This window comes from Lepidochelys olivacea (assembly GCF_965140295.1).
Source record: "Lepidochelys olivacea isolate rLepOli2 genome assembly, chromosome: 6".
Classification (NCBI taxonomy): Eukaryota; Metazoa; Chordata; order Testudines; family Cheloniidae; genus Lepidochelys; species Lepidochelys olivacea.
Window position 1 is genome coordinate 87,545,787 of NC_140416.1, and position 22,836 is coordinate 87,568,622.

Here is a 22,836-nt window from a genome sequence, read left to right on the forward strand (position 1 = left end):
GTGATCTGTCCCATTTGTGACTGTGCTTTTTGTTTTGGGGTTTTATTCCATAGAGGGTTAGAGTTTGAGACTGACTCAGTGGGTGGGCACTTGTGGGAGAGTTCAAATCCCTGCTCCAGTGACTACTTAAGTTGTCATTGCCCCCCCACACTTGAGCAGCTGGGGACATGCGCACGGCCCTGGCAGAAATTTAGATGCCATGGGGACCTTATCAGTGGAAACTTAGGTGCCTGCAGGGTTAAGGAGCTGCTGGGAATAGGAATTTTTGCAGCTCTAAATGTTGGACTTAAAGGCTATGTCTACACTATGCAGCTTTTAGCGACACGGCTGCTGACAAAAAACTTCCACCTGCAACAAGAGCGCTCCTGCTGACAAAGCGCTGTTCACACCAGCACTTGTCATTGACAAAACTTTTGTCTTTTGGGTGTGTGTGTGTTTTTTTAAACACCTCTGAACAACAAAAGTTTTGTCTTTCACTTGCCAGTGTAGACAAAGCCTTTGGAACCTAAAGTGGCAGTTTAGCGCCTAAGCCCCCCCTCGTGAACCTAGCCCCTGGATCTCAGACACTAAGAACAAGGCGAAAGGACTAAAGATCACATCTGTCAGTCCTGTGTTAAATTAGAATGCTGTTTTTAAAATCAAGGCACAGGATTGCCTGCACTTCAGATACCAGGTCCCAGAGCAAACTCTTATTCTTTAATGTCAGCAAAATGAAACTGATTAAGCTTAAAGCCACTCTCCTGCAATCAGGAACATGAAAACACGATTTAAAAGTGTTCAGCAAACATTATTAGCTCAGTGTCCTCCCCAGCCAGCTTGGAGTCCTTGCCCTTTGGATGAGGCTCTCCCTTTTTTTTTTCTCCTTCCACCCAGCCCCTCTGTCAATCACATTTGTATTTCATCTACCTTTTACATGTGCTTTTCTGCGGGACGAGGAGACTTCTCTTGAGGGACAAGAACAGAGGCTGTCCCAAGGTAGCCGTTGTGCTGTTTTCACTAGGAAGCTGATAGCACCAGCACAGAATGAAATATGGCAAGTGGAGTGACAGCAGCTGTGTCTGGAGTGGCCTTAGATCCTATAATTACAGCTCCCTTTATTACCTCTGCTAATGGCCCTCCAGGATGACAGAAATGATAATAAATTAACAGATTATGAACTCCACTTGCCACAAATTATGTGTGTGGGTTTAAAAAAAAATTCTGGGACCTCACCCTGCCAAATCACTGAAATAAAAAAACCCAAATGTCACTACATCAGCTAGGGCAAATCAAATAACTTTCCACAGGGGATATGGCAACCTGCAGCTGGAATACATGGGAAGGAAATGCATGTGTGGCTCTGTGCTAGAGGTGACCAGGTACAGTGCTAGGGTATAGCAGAGCGAACGCAGCTGCAGCACATCACGGTAGATTCCTGAATGCTTCAGTACAAGGGCATAAGCAGTAGGAGTGGTGTCAGGAAGTTGAGTGCTCAGCACCCTTCAGGACCAGGCCCTAATATAGTAGCACAGAGACAATCATGTCTCATTGCTGAAGGTTCCCCAGTGTCGTAATCTAGTGGAGGCGATTTACCTTTCATTGCTGGGTCTTTCTGAAGGCTGTGCTGGCAAACAGCACAGGTAATGCAGTCATATTGCTGGAAGTTCTTAGATGCTGTATCATTAATGCAGTTGGGCTCTGTATATTAGAGAGCTGGTCAAGGTGAAACCAATATATACCTCTCCACACAGCAATTGCAGCATCAGGGCCCTAGGCTGTATAATCTTCGGGGCTCTATCTTTCTGATTGTCAAGCAGTGCCCAGGACAACAGAGCCATGATCCTTCTACTATAAAACAAATAAATAAAATTGGGGAACTGGGGGCCCTAGCTTGCAAGCCAGTTGCTGGCCCCCCACTGTTGTGCTTCTATGCCAGTCTGCTGGTGCAAAGCTGCTTAGTTGGCTTCCTGAGAATTCCCCTGTCAGAGGGGGATCTCCAGGCAGTATAGGCCTAGTGTAGTTGGCTCTACACCACCAATCTTGTTTGCCTGGCCTAGGGAGCATTGCTATGGCAAAGGATGCATGACCAACAATCCCCAACTGCCATAACTATCCCTTGGGTTGGGGGCCATTGTGGCTGGGTGGAAGTTAGAGCAACCCTAAATAGTGCTCTAACTTGCACCAAACAGCCGTTAGCCAGCTGCATGGGTTACAAAGGTGACATAAAACAGTTTCTTTGCTCTGTGTTGAGCAAAGCTCAGGCAGACCTGAGCAGCTAACCCTGTATCTCTATTTTTGCATTCAGTGGGGTTTTGTCTATGTACTGTTTCTTATCATTCCTGCCTCCCTAGTCTTGTTTCTTCATTGGTATAGGAGGCAACTGGTGAGTTTGCTGTGCATATAGATTAGGTCTTTATGGCCAGTAACTCTCCCAATTTTAGTCCAACTAACAGAGATTCTGGAGAATGGACAAGAACAGAGGAGATGGCTGAAGCTGGGTGTAGAGTCCATGCTGATGCAAACTGACTTGTAACCTCACACTGCTACTAACTAGCTCCAATTGAACAGGAAGCTTCCTTCTTCCTGGGGACAGGCTTGCTCACTGCTTCTAGTTCTTACCACAAATCTCGACCTAAACTCCTCGGGCCACGTTCTGATCTCAGTGACACCAGCGTAAATCCAGAGTTCACTTCGCCTGGGGTCCATGGAGTTACTTAATTTATACCAGTGTGAGATCAGAATCTGGCTCTTTAAATCACAGTTCTCTGGTAATGACTGATCTCTGAGGGGGGTAAGAGAGACAGGCACAGGTGCCATAGGTCAGTGGTTCTTAACCAAGGGTCCATGTACCTCGGGGGTACACAGAGGTCTTCCAGCGGGTATGTCAACTCATCTAGATATTTGCCTAGTTTAGAACAGGCTACATGAAAAGCACTAGCACAATCAATACAAACCAAAATTTCACACTGACAGTTTATACTGCTCTGTGTACTATATCAGAGTTTTTCAACTGGGGGGGAGGATCATAATTTATTTTATAAGTATATGGTAAAAATGAGAAAGTCGGCAGGTTTTCAGTAATTGTGTGCGGTGACACTTTTGTATTTTTATGTCTGACTTTGCAAGGTGAAACTTGGGGTACACAAGATAAATCAGCCTCCTGAAAGGGGTACAGTAGTCTGGAATGGTTGAAAATTACTTGCATAGGTCCATCTAATATACACAATTCATTTCCAGCGAGCATACTTTCTAGCAGTTTTCCACAAGTGCTTGCCATTTGTACAGGCCATGAAGGAGGCACTGTATGTAACAATACAATGGCAGTATAGGAAGCAGGCCACATTTCGCTCTTACGTGGGTGCCTGTTGCAGTCAATGGAGAGCATGCCTGTGTGAAAGGGGGATTTAGACCAGCAGCTGCAGGTGGAATGGGAGTTAGGGTGCAGAGGCGACACTTTGGCGAGAATGACTGAGCCCAGGGGGAATCAGAACCCAGCAGGAGATGGGGTTCCACGGTGTGTTTTGAAGAGAAAGTTTAGGACACAGTTCTGTGCAGGAGCAAAGGGGGCTGTTTCTGATGGTGCTGGCATAGTGGGGAAAGGATGTACTGCCTGCTGGGACTGGGGACAAGTAGGTCAAGCTGGAGATGTCATGGATGACATCGTGGGAAGACTGGTGATTAATAAGGTGTACTTACAGAGGTGGATGCGTCTGAGCATTGCTCTGGGAGGCCAAAGGAATCAAAGCAATGCACAAGATCCATAGAGAGCAGGATGGACTTTGTACACGCACCTGCAAAGCCACATACTGTGCACACCAGCAGCTGCAAAGAAAGGAAATAACTTGGAAGAACTGATTGACGCTATCCAAAAAGAAAAGCAGGAGGAAATTCTGTGTGTCTGGGCCCCATTACCAGATGGCTGAACACCTCAAAATCTTCACCATATTTATTGTCACAACACCTCTTTTAGGGAGAGAAGTGCTATCATCCCCATTTTACAGATTGGGAACTGAGGCAGAGTAAGACTAAGCAACTGACCCAGGACAGCTGTGAGAGTTGAATCTAGGGCCCTCAAGGCTAGAGCCCAAACCACTGGACCAGCCTTCCTTTCCGTAGCTGAATGAATGGATAATGCCACAGTAGTTGGACTGAGGGTAGGAATGGGGAGTGCAGATAGGAGAGAGAGAGAGGCTATAAACTTTGGGAACCGAAGCTATAACTACTCTGCACAGCAGACGTCCTCTCTCCCAGAGGGGATAGCATCAGCTCCACATGCAGTAGAGGGCAGTGTCAGCAAGGTGTCAGGAGATCAGGAGCCTGATACGCACTTCACCTCAGCCCATTCTCCCATTTACTCAGAATACTGCCTTCAAGGGCTGGGGTAAAGGGGACTGTATACTAACTGCCGAGGAGGGGCTGAGGACAATGAAGAGGCAGATCTAAGAGAAACAGATTTTTTAAAAGAAGGAACCCATATGTTACTGTTCTCTTGGCTGTGACAGCCTGCAGTAGGGGGCACCAAACTTTACTAATGTGAAAACTGAACCCTCCAGGACCTCCACGCACTTCTGGCGGAGCACAGCTAACTCAAGAACGCAGCAGGTCCTTCCTATACAAATATATCCAAGGCCTGGAACAGGCCTGGATTGTTATCTGGAGAGAAGCCTGTGGCAATGGGGATTCTGCGCGAGCATCCCTCGCATAATGATGATAGACCAGACGCTGTTGGGCAGATAGCTCTCAGCTAGGGATTCAATCTAACTCATTTCACTCTCTATTCCAGCTTGTCTCCCTGGTGGTCTTTAGCTGTTCCCTTATTCCCTCTGGCACTCCTCCCCAATGGATTATCGATTCCTCCCTCCCACGCACTGCTACCCCCAGACCTCTCTCACACACACTCACACAACACGTGACAGCTGATTGGTATCTGTTAATTAATGTAGCCTGGGGCCTCTTTTCTATTCAGGGGCCTGATAAGGGAAATTGGATGTCCAAGGGCTGCCATGCCATTATCACCCTTTTCTTCCCCTGGCAACACAAACACAAAACATGGCGTAGTGATAAATAAATAAGACTAACCCATCCCTCTGCCCTCACTTCCTTGGGCTGAGATAGCACAGATAGAAAAACAGAACCCACAATCGGTCAATACAGCAATCACCAGCTCTTTTGTTAATTGCTGACTTGATAACAAGAGAAATCAAATGATCACTGCAGTGGCTGGTGACCTGGGCCCAGACACAGCGACGTGAGCGGTGAAGGCTGTGGGAATAAAGGGCATCTCACTGCACACAGTTTGCAGCCTGCCGGGCTAGGGAGTCTCAGAGGCAGAGGCTAATGAGCTCAGACAGGGCTGCAGGAGGAGAGTGATCCAGGGGCAGAGGATGCTGAGTTATGAGAGAAAACTGGAGGGAAAAAAAAAAGCCAGTGTTGGGGAGAGAGGCAGCAGCCTGAAGGTGAGAGAGGGGAGAGAATGCTACACCAAGTCTTAGGTGTTCCTGCTGCTTAGAAATACCCAGGCCTTCCCATTTCAACTCAGTGCTGTGAAACTCTATTGCCAGGACAGGCTGCCCCAGTGCTGCCCAAGTGTAAACAGAGACAGACACCCCGCTCAGGTCTCTGTCAGGGTGGACAGGGACACTACATACCGTGATTTCTGACAAATAGACGCAGGGCAACTGTGTCCATTCAGGATCCAATGTCAGGCTGCTACAGAGCCTGAGGTCATCTCTGCCATATCGCTCCTTTATCTGAGGCTCCAGCAGAGTTTTTCCTCATTGCTTTTCTGATGAGGTCTGATCATTTCTGGAGAAATCTTTCTCAAACTCCCTTTTATGTCAGACACTGGAGCAGAGAAAGCCTCTCGTCTCACTCTCCTCTGTCACGTGGGTTGTGAACTCACTCTTCTTTTGGTGTGAGCAGTGCTTTGTGCCTCCCAGTTTATGGTTATTTTGTCTGTATTTGGGGAGGGTCTGCCTCAGGTCTGCCTGTCTCTGTAGTGAGCTCTATTCATGTGGGCCAGGATCTATGTCTGTGGAGGGATCTGTACCATCTTGCTGCTTGGTTTGTTCATACTGACGCATCTGTTGGTATTTTAGGGTTTGGTCTGGCAGCCTGAGCATTTTTCAATATTGGGTGGGGCTCTTTCACTAGAAAGCTGGAGTCGCTGAGTGCGGGGAGTCGTGATGGTCAGAAGTGGATAATGTTTTCATATGGATTTAACTTTTGATCCTCCAGTGTGCTACAGTGGAAGAGAATTTGCCACTTGGCTGAGATGGCATTTTGATCATGATGAGCTTGAAACTCAGGCAAGCGTCTTCTCTTCCTACCCCATCAGGAGTCCACTCTCTCCCTTTGGAGTGCTTCCCTGTCAAGTCAGCAGAGTTCCTGGCTGGGGTATGGAGACAATGGGTTGCATTACATAAAATACAGCATGAGGAACAGGGAAGAAAAGTACCTACCAGGCAGTACTGCAGGAGGAACAGGGTCAGGGTACATCCCACCATGGTGTGGCCTGAGGACTTGGCTGTATTCAGGACAGCGCTGCAAGGAAAAATGGGGAACACAAAGGATGGATTCCAGGCAGGGCTTCAGGTGGACTGGGAAATAGAGAGATGGGTGAATTCCAGAGGTGCCAGACACTACATGATAGGGCCACGTAAGTACCTAGACAGGGCATGTCTACACGGCCCACAGCAGCAAGCCTTCCAGCCCAGGTCAAGAGACGTGGGTTCCCAGTACCACACTAAAAATAGCTCTGTAGACATAGCAGCTCAGACTCTGAAGCCTGGGGGGAAGGAGGTGGCATTAGAGCTCCAGCCCAGGCCACAACTTCAGAGCACTGTCTCCACAGCAGTTTTTGAGTGCTAGCAGGAGCCCCACAAACCCAAGGACGTTGACCAGAGCTGGCAGGCTCACCACAGGCTTTGGAGAGGTGCTCAGAGATTCCATGTAATGAGCAGGGGATTGGGAAGATGGAGTGACTCCCAGAAAAACTGGGGAGCTGTGGGGGATACAGCCTTTGGAGCCCATCCCAGTTTGACCCTGCTTGTCGTTTGCCCTGCCAGGTTTCTCTAATCTCTCTCTGGGGGACCAGATGAGCCTCCTGCAGAGCGCCTGGATGGAGATCCTCATCCTGGGCATTGTGTACCGCTCACTGCCCTACGAGGACAAGCTGGTCTATGCCGAGGACTACATAATGGATGAGGAGCACTCGCGCCTGACGGGGCTGCTGGAGCTCTACATGGCCATCCTGCAGCTGGTGCGCCGGTACAAGAAGCTGAAGGTGGAGAAGGAGGAGTTTGTCACACTCAAGGCCCTGGCCCTTGCCAACTCAGGTAAAGCCATGACCCGGTCTGGTGTGAGGCTCAGGGAGCCAAGGCCAACATGGATCTAGCATTCTAAGATGCTCCTGAGGAGTCAGAGGACTAGTGCCTGGCAATGCTCTGCCTCCTGGTAACAATGAGTCTCTCCAGTGGGTCTAACACAGCACCCACTCTCCCACACTGTTTTTCCTTCAGTTTAGAAGAGAATTGAGTACCTGGTGGAAATGTAGGCCTTATCTCCAGGGGGTCTGGAAATAGGGTATAGACCCTTTTCCCTCTTAGAATGCTGCTCCCAATATGGGCCCTGGTTGGAGAGGAATGACTGGCTGGGACAGGAGTTGAGGTATGAAATATGAGCCCTTTCACTTGCGAGTCCCCAGCTCCAATCTGACCTCAAGTTTGTTGAGAGAAGGGACTGGCTGGCTTTGGGAGACAGAACTACTGAATATGGAGCTTTTTCCCACTAGTGTACTGGATCCAATCAGACCTAGGTCAGGGGGACAGGCTGGATAAGGGAATGGGATATGGAACCCTTTACCTTGAAGTCACCAGTTCCCATTCAAGCCCAGGTCAGAGGGAGCCAGATGGCTCTTGGAAAATGGGATTCAGCACTTTTTGTTTCAAAGGCCCTGTCTGAATCTGGTCCAACTCAGTGGTGACTAGAGAGAAGTCAGACTGTAAAATCAGATTTTATACCCTACTCAAATGTATGGGTGTATGCTGGCCAGTGTGAAATTAGTTGAGAGTTCCAATCCCAGTTGACAAGTGGCTACAACACCAAAACCACCACTACAGTCGGCACTGACTGTCCCCCTTCATTGGCAGCCTCACCAGAGAAGCCAAGGTCTGAACAGGCCACAGAGAGTAAACTCCACTTTAGCCAGAAAATGGGGAGAGGCCCTCCAGAGCAGAGTGAGGTGCACTGGTTGGGATTAGGGCAGAGAAAGCTTGCCCCAAATCACAACAGATAGTGTGTGCTATGTTAATACTGCCCATGCAGCTGAAAAGGTTGCTACTCGCACATCTGTCCACCAGGGAACAGTGAAAGTCATCAGAGCTAAAGCTACTGCATGATGAGACCTGCATGCCTAAGCTTTCAGAGATTCATAGAGCTTAAGGCCAGATGGAGCCATTGGATCATCTAGTCCAGTGGTTCTCAACCAGAGCTCTGAGGTCCCCTGTGGGGCCACGAGCAGGTTTCAGGGGGCCCATCAAGCAGGGCCAGCATTAGATTTTCTGGGGCCTAGGGCAGAAACCCAAAGCCCCACTGCATGGGGCTGATGCCCCGAGGCCTGCCACCTGGGGCTCAAGCCAAAGCCTAAGCCTGAGCAACTTAGCTTTGCAGGGCTTTGCGGGGACCCCTGGAGTGTGGGGATCCAGGCAGTTGCCCTGCTTGTTACCCCCTAATGCCGGCCCTGGCTTTTATATGCAGAAAAAATATGTTGTGGCACAGCTGGGTTGTGGGGTTTTTGTAGCCTGTTGGGAGGAGCCTCAGAAAGGAAAAAGGTTGAGAACCCCTGGTCTATAACACAGGCCATTTAACTTTACCCAGTTATTCTGCCTTGAGCTCAATGAGCTGTGTTTGTAATAGTCTAAAACATAGCTTCCAGAAAGGCATCCAGTCTTGAAGATATCAAGAACTGGAGAATCCACCACTTCACTGTGTAGCTGGTTCCATGGTTAATCACCCTCACTGTTAACAGTTTGGCCTTACTTTCTCACATGAATTTGTCTGGCTTCAGCTTCCAGCTATTGGTTCATGTTATGCCTTTCTCAACTAGATTAAAGAGCCCTTTAGTGCCTGGTATTTTCTCCCCGGGAAGGTACTCATACAGCTTAATCAAGTCATCTCTCAAACTTATTTTGGTAAGCTAAACCAATCAAGCTGTTTAATCTCTCACTGTAAGGCATTTTTTTCAGTCCTTGAATAATTTTGTGGCTCTTTTCTACATCCTCTTCAATTTCTCAACCTTCTTTTTAAAATGTGGACACCAGAACTGTATGCATTATTCCAGTTGGTTTCCCCAGTGCTGTAACAGAGGTAAAGTCCTCCCCCTACTCACTACTCCTGTTTATAAGACCACATTGGCCCTTTTTGCCATAGCTTTGGAGTGGCAGCTCACGTTGAACTGCTTATGACCCTCTAAATTATTTTCAGAATCACTGCTCTCCAGGATACAATCCCCCATTCTAGCAGTATTGCCTGCATTCTTTGTCCCTACATGGATAACTTGACATTTGGCTGTATTAAAAGGCATTTTGTTTCAATGGTTGCTCTGTATGACCACACGGTCCTCATCATTAGTTACCACTCTGACAATCTGTATCACCCACAAGTTGTATCAGCAGTGTTTTTATATTTACTGCCAGATCATTGATGAAAATGTTGAACAGCATCAGGCCTAGTTCCAATCCCTGCAGAACCCCATTTGAAGATGATTCCCCATTGACAACTACTTTTTGAGATCTGTCAGTTAGCCAGTTAACATGCTTTATTGCTATCCTACAGTGCTAATTTTTTAATCAGTGTTGTGTACTACTAAGTCAAACACCTTACAAAAGTCTACGTCTATTTTTTCTATGCAGTTACCTTTATCAGCCAAACTTGCAATTTCACCAAAGAACAAAATCAGGTTTGTCTGACATGCCTTATTTTCCATAAAATAATGCTGACTGTCAAATGTTATATTCCTATTCTTTATTAATGGAATCCTGAATCAGCTTTTCCATTATTTTTCTTGGGATTGAACGCAGGATAACTCGCCTGTAATTCCGAGTCATCACACTTGGTCTTTTTGAATATTGGCATATTAGCATTCTTCCAGTCTTCTGGACTTTCCCTGGTATTACAAGATTTATTAAAAAATTATCAGTGAGCCAGAAAGCTCCTGAGCCAAATATTTTAGGATTGTTGGGTACAAGTTATCTGGGCCTTCTTATTTAAATTTTAAATTTTAAAAATGTTCATGCCTAGATGTTGTCTAACGTTGTCCTCAGTTACTCAGGGACTGAAAAGTAGTTCTTCATCCTCAGATAATGAGATTACATCATTCTGCTTCTTTCCAAATACAGAACAGAAATATTTATTGAATACTTCTGCCTTTTCTGCATCATTATTAACAAGTGCACAATTTCCACATAGTAATGGAGTACTGTTGCTAGATTTTTTGTTCCCTAATATACTTTTTAAATAAACCTTCATTATTGTCCTTAGCCTGACAGCCATAGATTTTTCCCTGATGTCCTTAGTTTCCCTTATCAATTTTCTGCACTTCATCACTTCTAATTTATATCGATTGCCATCTATTTCCCTCTTTTTCCATTTGTTATGAGTTGCTTTTATATTTCTAATTGCTGCCTTCACTTTGCACTGTACCAGGATGGGCTTTTAGCCACAGTGGACCTCTTTCTTGATTGTGGCTTTTTGGCAATCTACTAAACTCTTTATGAAGAAATAGCCTCTAACCTAAAAGGAAGGTCCCTGCATTACACTGGGAGCAGAAACCAGAGCAGTGATGTGAAGGAAGCTACAGGCCCTAACACCCACCCAGTTGGGCTGAAGTGCTAAGGAGTACCACAGGAGGTTGTTTTGTGGGCTATACTCTAAGTGGGGACATATGAGCTCGATGCTGCCATCAGGGTTTTTTGCAATAGGCGCTTCAGTACTCAGTGTTGCTCTCTCTCTCTTGACCATGCTCATGCCTGGGGCATAAGCAGGGCAATGCCCAGCTCAGGATGCTGGAGCAGACAGTCTGTGGGGTGAGTTACAGTGTGTGAGATCTCCCTGCATGCCTCTGTTTTTTTCCTGTGGAAAAAATAGGATGTGATCATGTAACTAAAAACTGCATCACAATCTATACACACAGGAGTATGAATTAAGGTTGCACAGTTGACCTTAGGCTGGCATTTTCTAACTTTTTAGAACTTGACTTAACCTTAATGTCCTTGTAATGTCACTATGGACTCAATTTCCATCTCGAGGGGCACACTTGCACAAATGCAGGGACACACATAAATGCCTTCATGCAAATGGCCAACACCTGCACCTACAGATGTACCTCTGAGCCAGTCCCCAACTCTACTAATCATGAGCTAATTCAGTTTAAACTAAGTGGAAGGATAAACAAAAATAAGTCTGCAACTAGGGACTTTGATTTCAAAAGGGCAAACTTAAGGGAATTAGTTAGGGAAGTGGACTGGACTGAAGAACTCAAGGATATGAATGTACAGGGGGCTTGGAATTACTTTGCCAAGTTGCAGAAGCTATCTGAAACCTGCATCCCAAGCACAGGGTGGGAGGAAATTCAACCAAACTGGATGAGCAAGCACCTCCAAGAGGTTATTAAGAGAAAGCCGAAAGCCTACAAGGAATGGAAGATGGGACAGATCAGCAAGGAAAGCTACCTCCTTGAGGACAGAAAGTTTAGGGAAAAAGTGACAACTGCCAAAAGCCAAATAGAGTTGGACACCTGTAGATGAGGGGAAAGTAGTGGATGTGTTGTTCCTTGACTTTAGCAAAGCTTTTGATACGGTCTCCCACAGTATTCTTGAGGGAAGTTAAAGAAGTATGGGCTGGATGAATGGACTATAAGGTGGATAGAAAGCTGGCTAGATAGCCAGACTCAACAGGTAGTGATCAATGGCTCCATGTCTAGTTGGCAGCCGGTATCAAGCGAAGTGCCCCAAGGGTCAGTCCTGGGGCTGGTCTTGTTCAATATCTTCATTAACGTTCTGGAGGATGGCGTGAACTGCACCCTCAGCAAGTTTGCAGATGACACTAAACTGGGAGGAGTGGTAGATATGCTGGAGGGTAGGGATAGGATACAGAGGGACCTAGACAAATTAGAGGATTGGGCCAAAAGAAATCTGATGAGGTTCAACAAGGACAAGTGCAGAGTCCTGCACTTAGGACGGAAGAATCCCATGCATCGCTACAGACTAGGGACCGAATGGCTAGGTAGCAGTTCTGCAGAAAAGGACCTAGGGGTTACAGTGGACAAAGAAGCTGGATATGAGTCAACAGTGTGCCCTTGTTGCCAAGAAGGCTAACGGCATTTTGGGCTGTATAAGAAGGGGCATTGCCAGCAGATCAAGGGACATGATCATCCCCCTCTATTCAACATTGATGAGGCCTCATCTGGAGTACTGTGTCCAGTTTTGGGCCCCACACTACAAGAAGGAAGTGGAAATATTGGAAAGCGTCCAGCAGAGGGCAACAAAAATGATTAGGGGACTGGAACACATGATTTATGAGGAGAGGCTGAGGGAACTGGGATTGTTTAGTCTGCAGAAGAGTAGACTAAGGGGGAATTTGATTGCTGCTTTCAACTACCTGAAAGGGGCTTCCAAAGAGGATGGATCTAGACTGTTCTCAGTGGTAGCAGATGACAGAACAAGGAGTAAGGGTCTCAAGTTGTAGTGGGGGAGGTTTAGGTCGGATATTAGGAAAAACTTTTTCACAGGAGGGTGGTAAAGCACTGAATGCGTTACCTAGGGAGGTGGTGGAATCTCCTTCCTTTGAGGTTTTTAAGGTCAGGCTTGACAAAGAAAGCCCTGGCTAGGATGATTTAGTTGGTGTTGGTCCTGCTTTGAGCAGGGGGTTGGACTAGATGACCTCCTGAGGTCCCTTCCAACCCTGATTTTCTAAGACTCTATGATCGCAAAGGAAACTAAAGCCAATAGTAAAAGGTTATATAGCTATATAAACAAAAAGAAAATAAGGAAAGAAGAAGTGGGGTTGCTGAGCACTGAGGATAGGGAGGAGATGAAAGATAATCTAGGCATGGCCCTCTGTTTTTAATAAGGCTAATAAAGAGCTTTGGGAATAGTGGCTAATGGGAGTGAGGATATGGAAGTAGAAATTACCACATCCGAGGTGGAAGTCAAACTCAAACAGCTTAATGGGACCAAATGAGGGGACCCAGATAATCTCCACAGAAGAAGAATACTAAAGGAACTGCCACATGAAATTACAAGCCCACTAGCAAGGATTTTTAATGAATCTGTAAACTGGGGGGATGGTCATACCCTTTACCTGGAGAATTGCTAATACAGTACCTATTTTTAAGAAAGAGGAAAAAAGTGATCTGGGAAACTACAGGCCTGTTAGTTTGACCTCAATTATAGGCAAGGTCTTGGAACAAATTTTGAAAGAGAAAATAATTAAGGATATAGAGATAAACAGTAATTAGGCTAAAATACAACATGGTTTTACAAAAGTTAGGTCATGCCAGATTAACCTGATCTCCTCCTCTGAGCAGATAACTGAATTTTTAGTAAAAGGAAATGCAGTAGATTTAATCTACCTGGATTCCAGTAAGGCATTTGATATAGTTCCACATGGGAAATTATTAGTTAAATTGGAAAAGATGGGGATTAATGAGCGAATTGAAAGGTGGCTAAAGAACTGGTTAAAAGGGAGACTACAATGGGTGATACTGAAAAGTGAACTGTCAGCCTGGAGGGAGGTTACTAGTGGAGTTCCTCAGGGATCGGTGTTGGGATCAATCTTATTTAACATTTTCATTAATGATCTTGGCACAAAAAGTGGGAGTGTGCTAATCAAATCTGTGGCTATCACAAAGTTGGGAGGTATTGCTAATACGGAGGAGGATCAGAATAGCATACAAGAAGATCTAGAGGATGTTGAAAACTGGAGTAATAGCAATGGGATAAAATGTAATAGTGCAAAATGCAATGTCATGCATGTAGGGACTAATAAGAATTTTTGCTGTAAGCTGGAGACACATCAGTTGGAAGCAACAGAGCAGGAGAAATCCTAGGTGCATTGGCTGACCACAGGATGACTGTGAGCCACCAATGTGATGCAGCCGTGAAAAAGGCTAATGCAATCCTAGAATGCATCAGGTGAGGTATTTCCAGCAGAGAGAGGGAAGTGTTATTGCCATTACATAAGGCACTGGTGAGACCTCATCTGGAATACTATGTGCAGTGCTAGTCTCCCATGTTTAATAAAGATGAATTCAAACTGGAACAGGTGCAGAGAAGGGCTACTAGGATGATCAGAGTAATGGAAAACCTACTCTACAAGAGGCAACTCAAGGAGCTTGGCTTGTTTAGCCTAACAAAACAAAGGCTGAGGGGAAATATGATTGCTCTCTATAAATAATGGAGAGGAGTTATTTATGTTAAGCACCATTGTTGACGCAAGAACAAATGGATATAAACTGGTCCTCAACAAGTTTAGGCTTGAAATTAGACGAAGGTTTCTAATGATCAAAGGAGTGAAGTTCTGGAATAGCCTTCCAAGTGGAGCAGTGGGAGCAAAAACATAACTAGCTTCAAGACTGAACCTGATCAATGCGGAAGGGCTGGTATGATGAAATTGCCTACAATGGCATGTGGCCCATCTGCAACTGCTACTAGCAAGAATCCACAGTGGCCAGAGATGGGGCACTAGCTGGGGAGGGCTCTGAGTTACTACAGAGAAATTCTTTTCCAGGTGTCTGCTTGGTGGGTCTTGCCCACATACTCATTATCCCCAGGTCAGATTGGAAGAGATCCTGGGGTTTTTTCACCTTCCTCTGCAGCATGGGCATGGGTCAGTTGCTGGTTTAAACTCAAGTAAATCGTGGAGTCTCTTTAAATTATGATTTGAGGACTTCAATAATTCAGCCAGAGGTTATGGGTCTATTAAAAGAGGGGTGTGTGTGTGTATAGGAGTGCCAGTTTTGGTTGTACATAGTCCTGGAGGTTTCAGCACATTAATCTTTAATTCCTGGATACTCAAGGAGAATCCTGGAGGGTTGACACCCCTATGTGTGTGAAGTTCTGGGGCCCTCAATGTGCAGGAGGTCAGACTAGATGACCACAATGGTCCCTTCTGGCCTGAAAGTCTATGTGAAGAAGCTGAGCGATTCAGCTGAGCACAGACAGGAGATTGCTGGGAGACAGCTTCCATTGCTGGAGCCCTGGCAGATCACTGACCCTTTTTGTGTGTAAAGCTTCAAGGAGCTGCTGTGTGGGACTACTGGAGAGAAGAAGGAGTGTGGTTTTATTTGGAGAACAACAACAAATAAAGAGCAGTGAAGACCACCATTTCCCAAATACTTCATTCGAAACATCCCGGCAGGGAGCAGGTTCTGAATCGCCTGTTGCCCTGTTATTCTGTGCTGTGTGTGCCACAGTGTCAGCCATTACCACCCAGAGCCTAAGCATTCAGAGGAATTCTAGTGCTGAGGGGCTCCCCGCAGTTGAGCCCTAGTTAGTTTGGGGGATCTCATCCTGTCCGTAACCTTATCCCTTTATTCCCTGCAGCTGCCCTGCCTGAAGACATAGTGCTGAGGTGATTTGAGCACAGTTCTGCAGCAAGGGGTGAACTGTGCCACAAATTCTGTGAGGGTAGAACATGGAGACCCCTGCTCCTATGGGGCGCCAGGGTGCCAGCTTAAACTAAACTTTTGTTGTTGGGGGAGGCAATAGGCCCTGTCTGCAGCAACTTCAACAGACTGGCTGTCCATTATCACACGTTCACTCTGTCCCCCCATTCACGGAGCTCTGCAGAAGTGCAGGCATGGCTCTTGCTGAATGCACACGTTAGGAGGGAGTCCTTAGATTACCATGCCGTATGCCCCTGTGGGCCACAGCCTGGCAGCCTCCCTCCTCCTTGGTGCTCTGGCAGCTGTAAAAATTCATAGCCATTGATTTTGTAATTAACAGTTTATCAATGCAATCAACGCTCACTCGCTGATGGATTGCTGGGAAATTAATCCTGCACTGTTATTTTAGTTTTTGCAGGCCGCTGCAGATTTGGAGCTCTTCTCAGCATAGAGAAGGGCAATAGGCAGAGCGGGTTTGGGGTGCAGCTGGGTCTTTATAAAAGAAACAGAGGGGAGGAAATGGGAAATACATTGCTGCAGGATTCTTCGGCCTATAGAAATCAGCTGGTAAGGAGAAGCAGCGCTGTTACTCTGATTCACCTATCACACAACAGCAACCCCACTCCAAGAGTACCTGGTATATAAAGCGCAGTAAGGTACATGCTTCCACCCGATCCCACTGCCCCTAAGGGAATGAACACAGGGAGCGTGAGCTGGGGCATAGAGCTAGTGATAAGGATCAGATCTGGTGTTCTCATTTGAAGCTGACTCGTTGTATCTTTGGACAAGTCACTTAGCAGCTCCGTGCCTCAGTTTCCCCATCTGTAACACACCTCCCTCTCAGCTGGGGTTTGAGGCTTATCTGTAAAGCACACAGACTGGCAAAATACGATTGTAAGCACTCACCTCAAGGGCAAAAGCTTGTTGTTAGCAGCTGCCCATGTGCCTCAGATAGACTGTGCAGCCACTCCAGTCACACTGCTCAGCAAAAGGGGGGAGCCACAAAGCAGCTGTGGAGAAAGGATAGTTTTGCTGGTTAAAAGCCACACTGATGCCGCTCTGTGACCCTCTGCTCCACCATGTCCTGAGCTGGGTATGGCCCTGCCAGTACTCCAGGAAGTGTTTCCGTCTCTCTGCCATCCCGAGCAGCTGCACAGCAATTAGTTCATACTGATGAAGCTCTATGGAAGTGTTAATTATACCTACTGCGATCACTCCTGATTGATGGCACAGCAGCAGCCCCTCACTGTTCATGCCACTCCCCCTCGGGAACATAGAGGGCTGGTAGGCACAGGAGTAGCCAAGTACCCATCCTAACTTCAAGCTAGTTTCGTTCTTGCACAGCTCTCTAGCCCACCTGTAGAAGTGGTTTGGTTATAATGCAATTCACCAGCCACCCTTTGCAGCCCTACTGGCCCCTGAGCAGCCACTGCTAGAGTGCTGCAAAGCCTGGCACAGGGAGCCACACTGGGGGGCGCACCCACCACTTCCAGCAGCAGCCCTGCTAGCTCTTCTCACAGGGGCCCTGATGCTTCCTACCCAGGAGCTACTTTCCAGAAGCCGCAGCATTGACAAAGCCTTAGATTCAAATTAAAAATGCAGTTCTGTTTTTTGACCGTTGCTCTTTGCTATCTGTCTGCCCCCTCACAGATTCCATGCACATAGAGGACATGGAGGCGGTGCAGAAACTCCAGGACCTTCTCCATGAAGCCCTGCAGGACTACGAGCTGAGTCAGCGCCACGAGGAGCCGCGGCGGGCGGGCAAGCTGCTGCTGACCTTGCCCCTCCTGCGGCAGACGGCCGCCAAAGCCGTGCAGCACTTCTACAGCATCAAACTGCAGGGCAAGGTCCCCATGCACAAACTCTTCCTAGAAATGCTAGAGGCCAAGGTCTGACAGCCCTGGTGCCAGCCCGCTGAGGCCGGGGAACAAACTAGAAACAAAGACGCAGACACAAAGCAATCCAAACAGCAGCAGGGGCCGGCTTTTATCTCCAATCATTTATTATGGAAGAATTATTTAATGTCCAGTTGTCGGCCTGCTTGCCTGCCTGCCTGCCTGTCTGCAGAATCTCATGTACAGAGGGGGAAACTCTTTTAATCAGTCACCTGTTTCTCTGTGTTTATTTTCTCTGTAGGAAGTACCAGAGCGTGCACGCGCTCTTGCACTTGCAGAAGGGGCTGAAGGGAATGTGGGCCCCTGAGCAGTTACGCTCTCTGCCCTATCCGGGCCAGCCTGTTCCCCAGCTCCCTCCACCAACTCTGGAGGGGTGATGTGGTGGGTTGAAGCAGGACATGAGGAAGAAAAGAGGCAATAGACTTCATCTCCTGGTGTTGTGAGGGAGGAGGCAGAGAGGGCAGCTCCTGCTGTTTGTCATCTCGTGCCAGCTTGCAGGCCCATGGGGCAGGTGCTTGTTTAGAGAAGAGCCTCATGGGACCTCTTCACTCGAAAACGGTTGCCTCCTGCACGCCTCTAGCCACATAGAACACATGTACATAGAGGCCCCACTTCCAATGGGGAAAGATGTTCCTGCCCATGGAAGATATTTGGCGATCTTGTACAGTGTGTCATCACGCCTGGCTATTCCACGCCTGGGGCAATCCCACATTCCCCCAGGCTTGGCAAGTGGGAGGCTACATGTTTCTGAGAATGCGAGATCCCCCCCCCCCTCACGGGGAGGAGCCTGACATTTTGCTCCGGTGCTGGATTCACATGATAGTCTCTGCAACCTCACCCATGGTGCTAATTAAAATCCCCCCATTTCCACCATGCAGTGCGTCAACTCAGTAAATAGTCCTTCCCCCACTCATGTGACACAAATACCTGTCTGCAATAATGGGGCCCAAATGTAAATACCCCCCTCTCCTACCCAAGGATTACCCATCCATTTTTGAGAGAATGGATGTTTGCCCCCAGAGATGCTGGGACTTTACTCCACCCACTAGTTGGGAACAAAGGGAACTGTCCTTTGGAGAAAACTATGTACCGCAGGCCTAGGAAGCTGCTAGTTGATGCCAACTGAAAACACATTTAAATGGAGTCATTTAATCCCTGACTCCCACATACAATTGGCCATGTCCCTTGCCTCCCTTCCACCCCAAAAATAATCAACAGCCCATCTCAGAATGTTCTGTGGCCTCGTGAAGCCTCATGGGGCTGGCTCCAAAAGAAAATATTTCTTTTCAGGAAACTTTCATGGGGAAGGGTTTGTGCCTGTCCTACTCCCCACCTTTAACCAGGTTTCTAGAATGCCTTTTGAGGTGGGAACTACCACAACTCCAGCCGTCAGAGGGGAACTTCAGTGGCTGAAGAAATTGGGGAAGGAGTTTCAGTGACTACCTTTTCTAGGGCACTTGTTCAAAGCCAGCCTGACACAGTGATGGCTCAAAATTATCTTCTGGCACCAGATTTGGGGAGGGAGGGCGAAGAGTCTTGCTTAATTTATGCATCCTAAACCTACCAGCACGACTGGCACTCAGTGAGCCCTTGCTGGCAGTCTGAGGAGAAAGGCCATGAACTGACTGAGCAGGTCATCCCCTAGACGTAGCACCTCTGAGGCAAGGCTGAGGCACATTAGCACACAGTATCGTGGAGCTTGATCTCCATGAGAGCAGCAGGCATCATTGTCCAGGACTGTCATTCAAACTACATTTGCCACTGCTACACTCACTCCCTTTCTGGATCAACCACGTTAGAGAACAGACAGAACCACCCAATACAAGGCTTAGGTGGCAGAGCCAGCAGCCACTTGGGAGATGTGCATCCACTTCCTCAAGGCCAAGAATGGACAGCAGCCTTGTGCTCGGAACAGACTCCGGTGCTGATCACCAGCTGCTCTCGAAACAGACTTCGGTTGTATAAAACATCCATGTAATGCTCCGTGACCTGAGCTGGGAAACACGTATGGTTGGCGTGTAGCCAGCTCTGAGTACATGCTGCATTTTGGCAGCTGGTTCTGGCTGTGTAGCATCAGGTAATTTTACTCACAAGCTGGGATGGGCTCTACCCAGCACTGTGGCCAACACCCTGGATTCACGTCCTGTTAATGTCACTTCCACCTGGAGCTCTGCAGGCAGCTGCACTGATCTGTGTTCTGAGCGAGCCTGGCCATGCCTCTTTTCTGTGCACAGCACCCTGGTACAGACCTGGCTGTAGAAGCCCTCAGAAGCGGTTAACATCAGTGGCCTCAGCCACAGGTCCCTGGAAGAAAGCCTTCTCTTTGTTGCAAAAGGGCTTGTCCTACAGTGCTACTGGTGGGACCATTTTTGAGTCACTAAGGGAAAGTTGAGCCCCAAAGGAGGGAGAAGAGAGGAAGGAGGGAGCTGCTGAATCGAGGTCCCATCTCCCCAAGGCTGCTGGCTAGTTCAGCCTGAATAGTTTAGTGGTGTAATTTGTGTAGTGAGAGGGGAGTGTAAAACTTCTGAAGTGCTTTCTGCGGTTATCGCCTCACCCTTCACCCCTAATGTGCTACCATTGGAGATAAGCAGAGCCTAAAGCAGGCTGGATGGATACATGCTGCCCTCAGAAGAGCTGCAGGACTCTTTCTCCATTTTATCTGCATAATCCTTGTGCCCATCACGTCCCCTCACACTCTAAGATGACAGACCCTGGACCAAGCCATATAAGTATCTCAGTGGGCTGGAAAAACCAATCAGTGTGTTAATGAATCGCTTTGCCTCTAAGCAAGGGCTGTGATCTCTCCCCTGGAAATGCAAAGGGAACACATGCTGGGAACAAACCCCAACAGCCGCCCCACCTTCTTTAACTAGGAAACAAGGCCACAGCTCTTTAGCACGTGAGGTAGTCATAGGAAACCTACATCCAGGCTTACTCTAACCAGCCAATATGATAGCAGTACTTAAAACTATGGGGATGGATGCCCAGGCGAGCAAGACAATGGCATTTGGGTTTATGGGTGTGTCACACTCCAGGCCTCTCACACTTAGAGAGCCTGGGGGGCTGCAGTTACTGCTTAGGCTAGTGTATGCTCAGCAACATCTCCCACACATGGTCAGCGATGTAACAATCTAGCCTTTAAATAGGAAAGAGGTTCTAGGACAGATTCCCTAGAAACCCTGTAGGGAATTCATGCCTTGTGTAAGAGTCATTGATCCAGTCCTGTACTACTGTAACTTCACATGGTGTAGGAGATGCTGGAATGCAAACTTGGGATGCATGTGGTTACTAAACACCTGAGATTAGTTTAAAACAAGACACAGAGGTAAGTGCCTCAACAAGTGTGCATAAGCATGAAGCCGAGTCCACCATTCATTCACACTAATGGGAGCTGCATCACACAGCTCCCACTCACTATGTACCACACACAGCAAAGCTTTGCATAGGCAGATAAACTAAATAGCAGGCAGCTGCTACAAAAGGTAGTCCTACTCAAGAGGGGACAGCGCCTCTTAGACAGTCACATTCCTCTTGGGAAACAGAGGTCTCTGGCCTCTAGAGCAAAACAAATTGCACAGGGATCAATTCAGATAAATGGTGAAACGCTGCATGGAACTATGTTTCTGGGCAAACACGGGCATTACCTTACAGTGAAACTATGACGCTACGGAAGAAACACTGAATCACAGCCTGGCAGTATAGTTCATGCCAAACAGGGGGCATTATTCTCTCTCATTAACCTGACTGCATCAATTTTTGAACTATTACAAACATATTATAAAATCATGCTGCACCAGAAAATATGTAGGAAACGATTAAAGGAAAAGTCACTGAGAAAGACCCTAAAATGTAACTGGTTGAGCTGAGAAAGAGCTTCCACTGTGTATCCACAAGCTGCAACCAGACACCTGGTCAAAGTCCACCCTGTTTCTGTGGCTGCACTATATGGGGAAGCCGGAGGGAGAGTGAGGCTGTACGAATGATGCAGGGAGTTGTAGTCAGACAGTGCAATAAACAGTATCTATTTTACTCAACTATTATCTGCTCCTGAAAAACTGTTAAATAAATAAATTGTATTCTTGTGGTACAGGGCATTTCAAACAAAACAAGAAATAAAACACAGACATGTACAAACTAAGCCAGCCAAGGTGATGTTTATTGGGTTTCTGAAATGCTCCTTCCCCCTTTGCTGAGGGGAGGTGGCATTTTGCAGTGCACTATAGGGAAACTATACCCATTTCACTTTGTATAGAGCACTATGATAAAAGGTTTAGAACAGACTGAACTATGAGAAAAGATTAAAATAAAACTGGGCATGTTTAATCTTGAGAAAAGATGCCTGAAGGAGGATCTGATAACAAGTCTTTAACTATGTTTAAAGGGGGTTATACATGGACTGTGGTCAATTGTTATCCATGTCCACTGAAGGTACGTCAAGAAGTAATGGGCTTAATCTGCAACAAGGGAGATTTAGGATAGATATTAGGAAAAGCTTTCTAACTATAACACAGCAGGGCACAGATTATGCAACAAGTTTTTGGAATGTATTGGAGACAATTTTTTATTTCAGAAAGTGGAGAAAGCTACTGGGGGGAGGCTGTTCTGGATTTGATTTTGACAAATAGGGAGGAACTGGTTGAGAATTTGAAAGTGGAAGACAACTTGGGTGAAAGTGATCATGAAATGGTAGAATTCATGATTATAAGGAATGGTAGGACGGAGAACAGCACAATAAAGACAATGGATTTCAAGAAGACAGACTTTAGCAAACTCAGGAAGTTGGTAGGCAAGATCCCCTGGGAAGCAAGTCTGAGGGGAAAAACAGTTGAAGACAGTTGGCAGTTTTTCAAAGAGACATTATTAAGGGCATAAGAGCAAACTATCCCACTGCGTAGGAAAGATAGGAAGTATGGCAAGAGACCACCCTGGCTTACCCAGGAGATCTTCAATGATCTAAAACTTAAAATAAGAGTCCTACAAAAAGTGGAAACTCAGTCAAATTACAAAGGATGAATATAAACAAATAACACAAGTATATAGGGACAAAATTAGAAAAGCCAAGGCACAAAATGAGATCAGACTAGCTAGGGACATAAAAAGAAACATGAAAACATTCTACAAATACGTTAGAAGCAAGAGGAAGACCAAGGACAGAGTAGGCCCATTACTCAAGGAGGGGGGGAAAGACAACAACAGAAAATGTGGAAATGGTAGAGGTGACTTCTTCGTTTTGGTTTTCACCAAGAAGATTGGTGGCCATTGAACATCTAACATAGTGAATGCCAGTGAAAATGAGGT

At 46.9% G+C, this 22,836-nt stretch overlaps 1 protein-coding gene across 6 annotated transcripts in view; it reads left to right on the top strand.

Moving 5' to 3' along the window:
* The window catches only part of ESRRB (estrogen related receptor beta), a 167,856-nt gene extending 146,180 nt beyond the window's left edge, over positions 1-21,676 (top strand). For all 6 annotated transcript variants that reach the window (XM_084632618.1, XM_084632619.1, XM_084632615.1 and 3 more), the window contains 2 exons: positions 7,047-7,316; positions 17,294-21,676. In XM_084632618.1, the coding sequence (XP_084488744.1) occupies positions 7,047-7,316; positions 17,294-17,538 (515 nt within the window). In that variant the 3' untranslated portion in view covers positions 17,539-21,676. The remainder of the gene's footprint in view (positions 1-7,046; positions 7,317-17,293) is intronic.
* Positions 21,677-22,836: the final 1,160 nt, after the last annotated feature.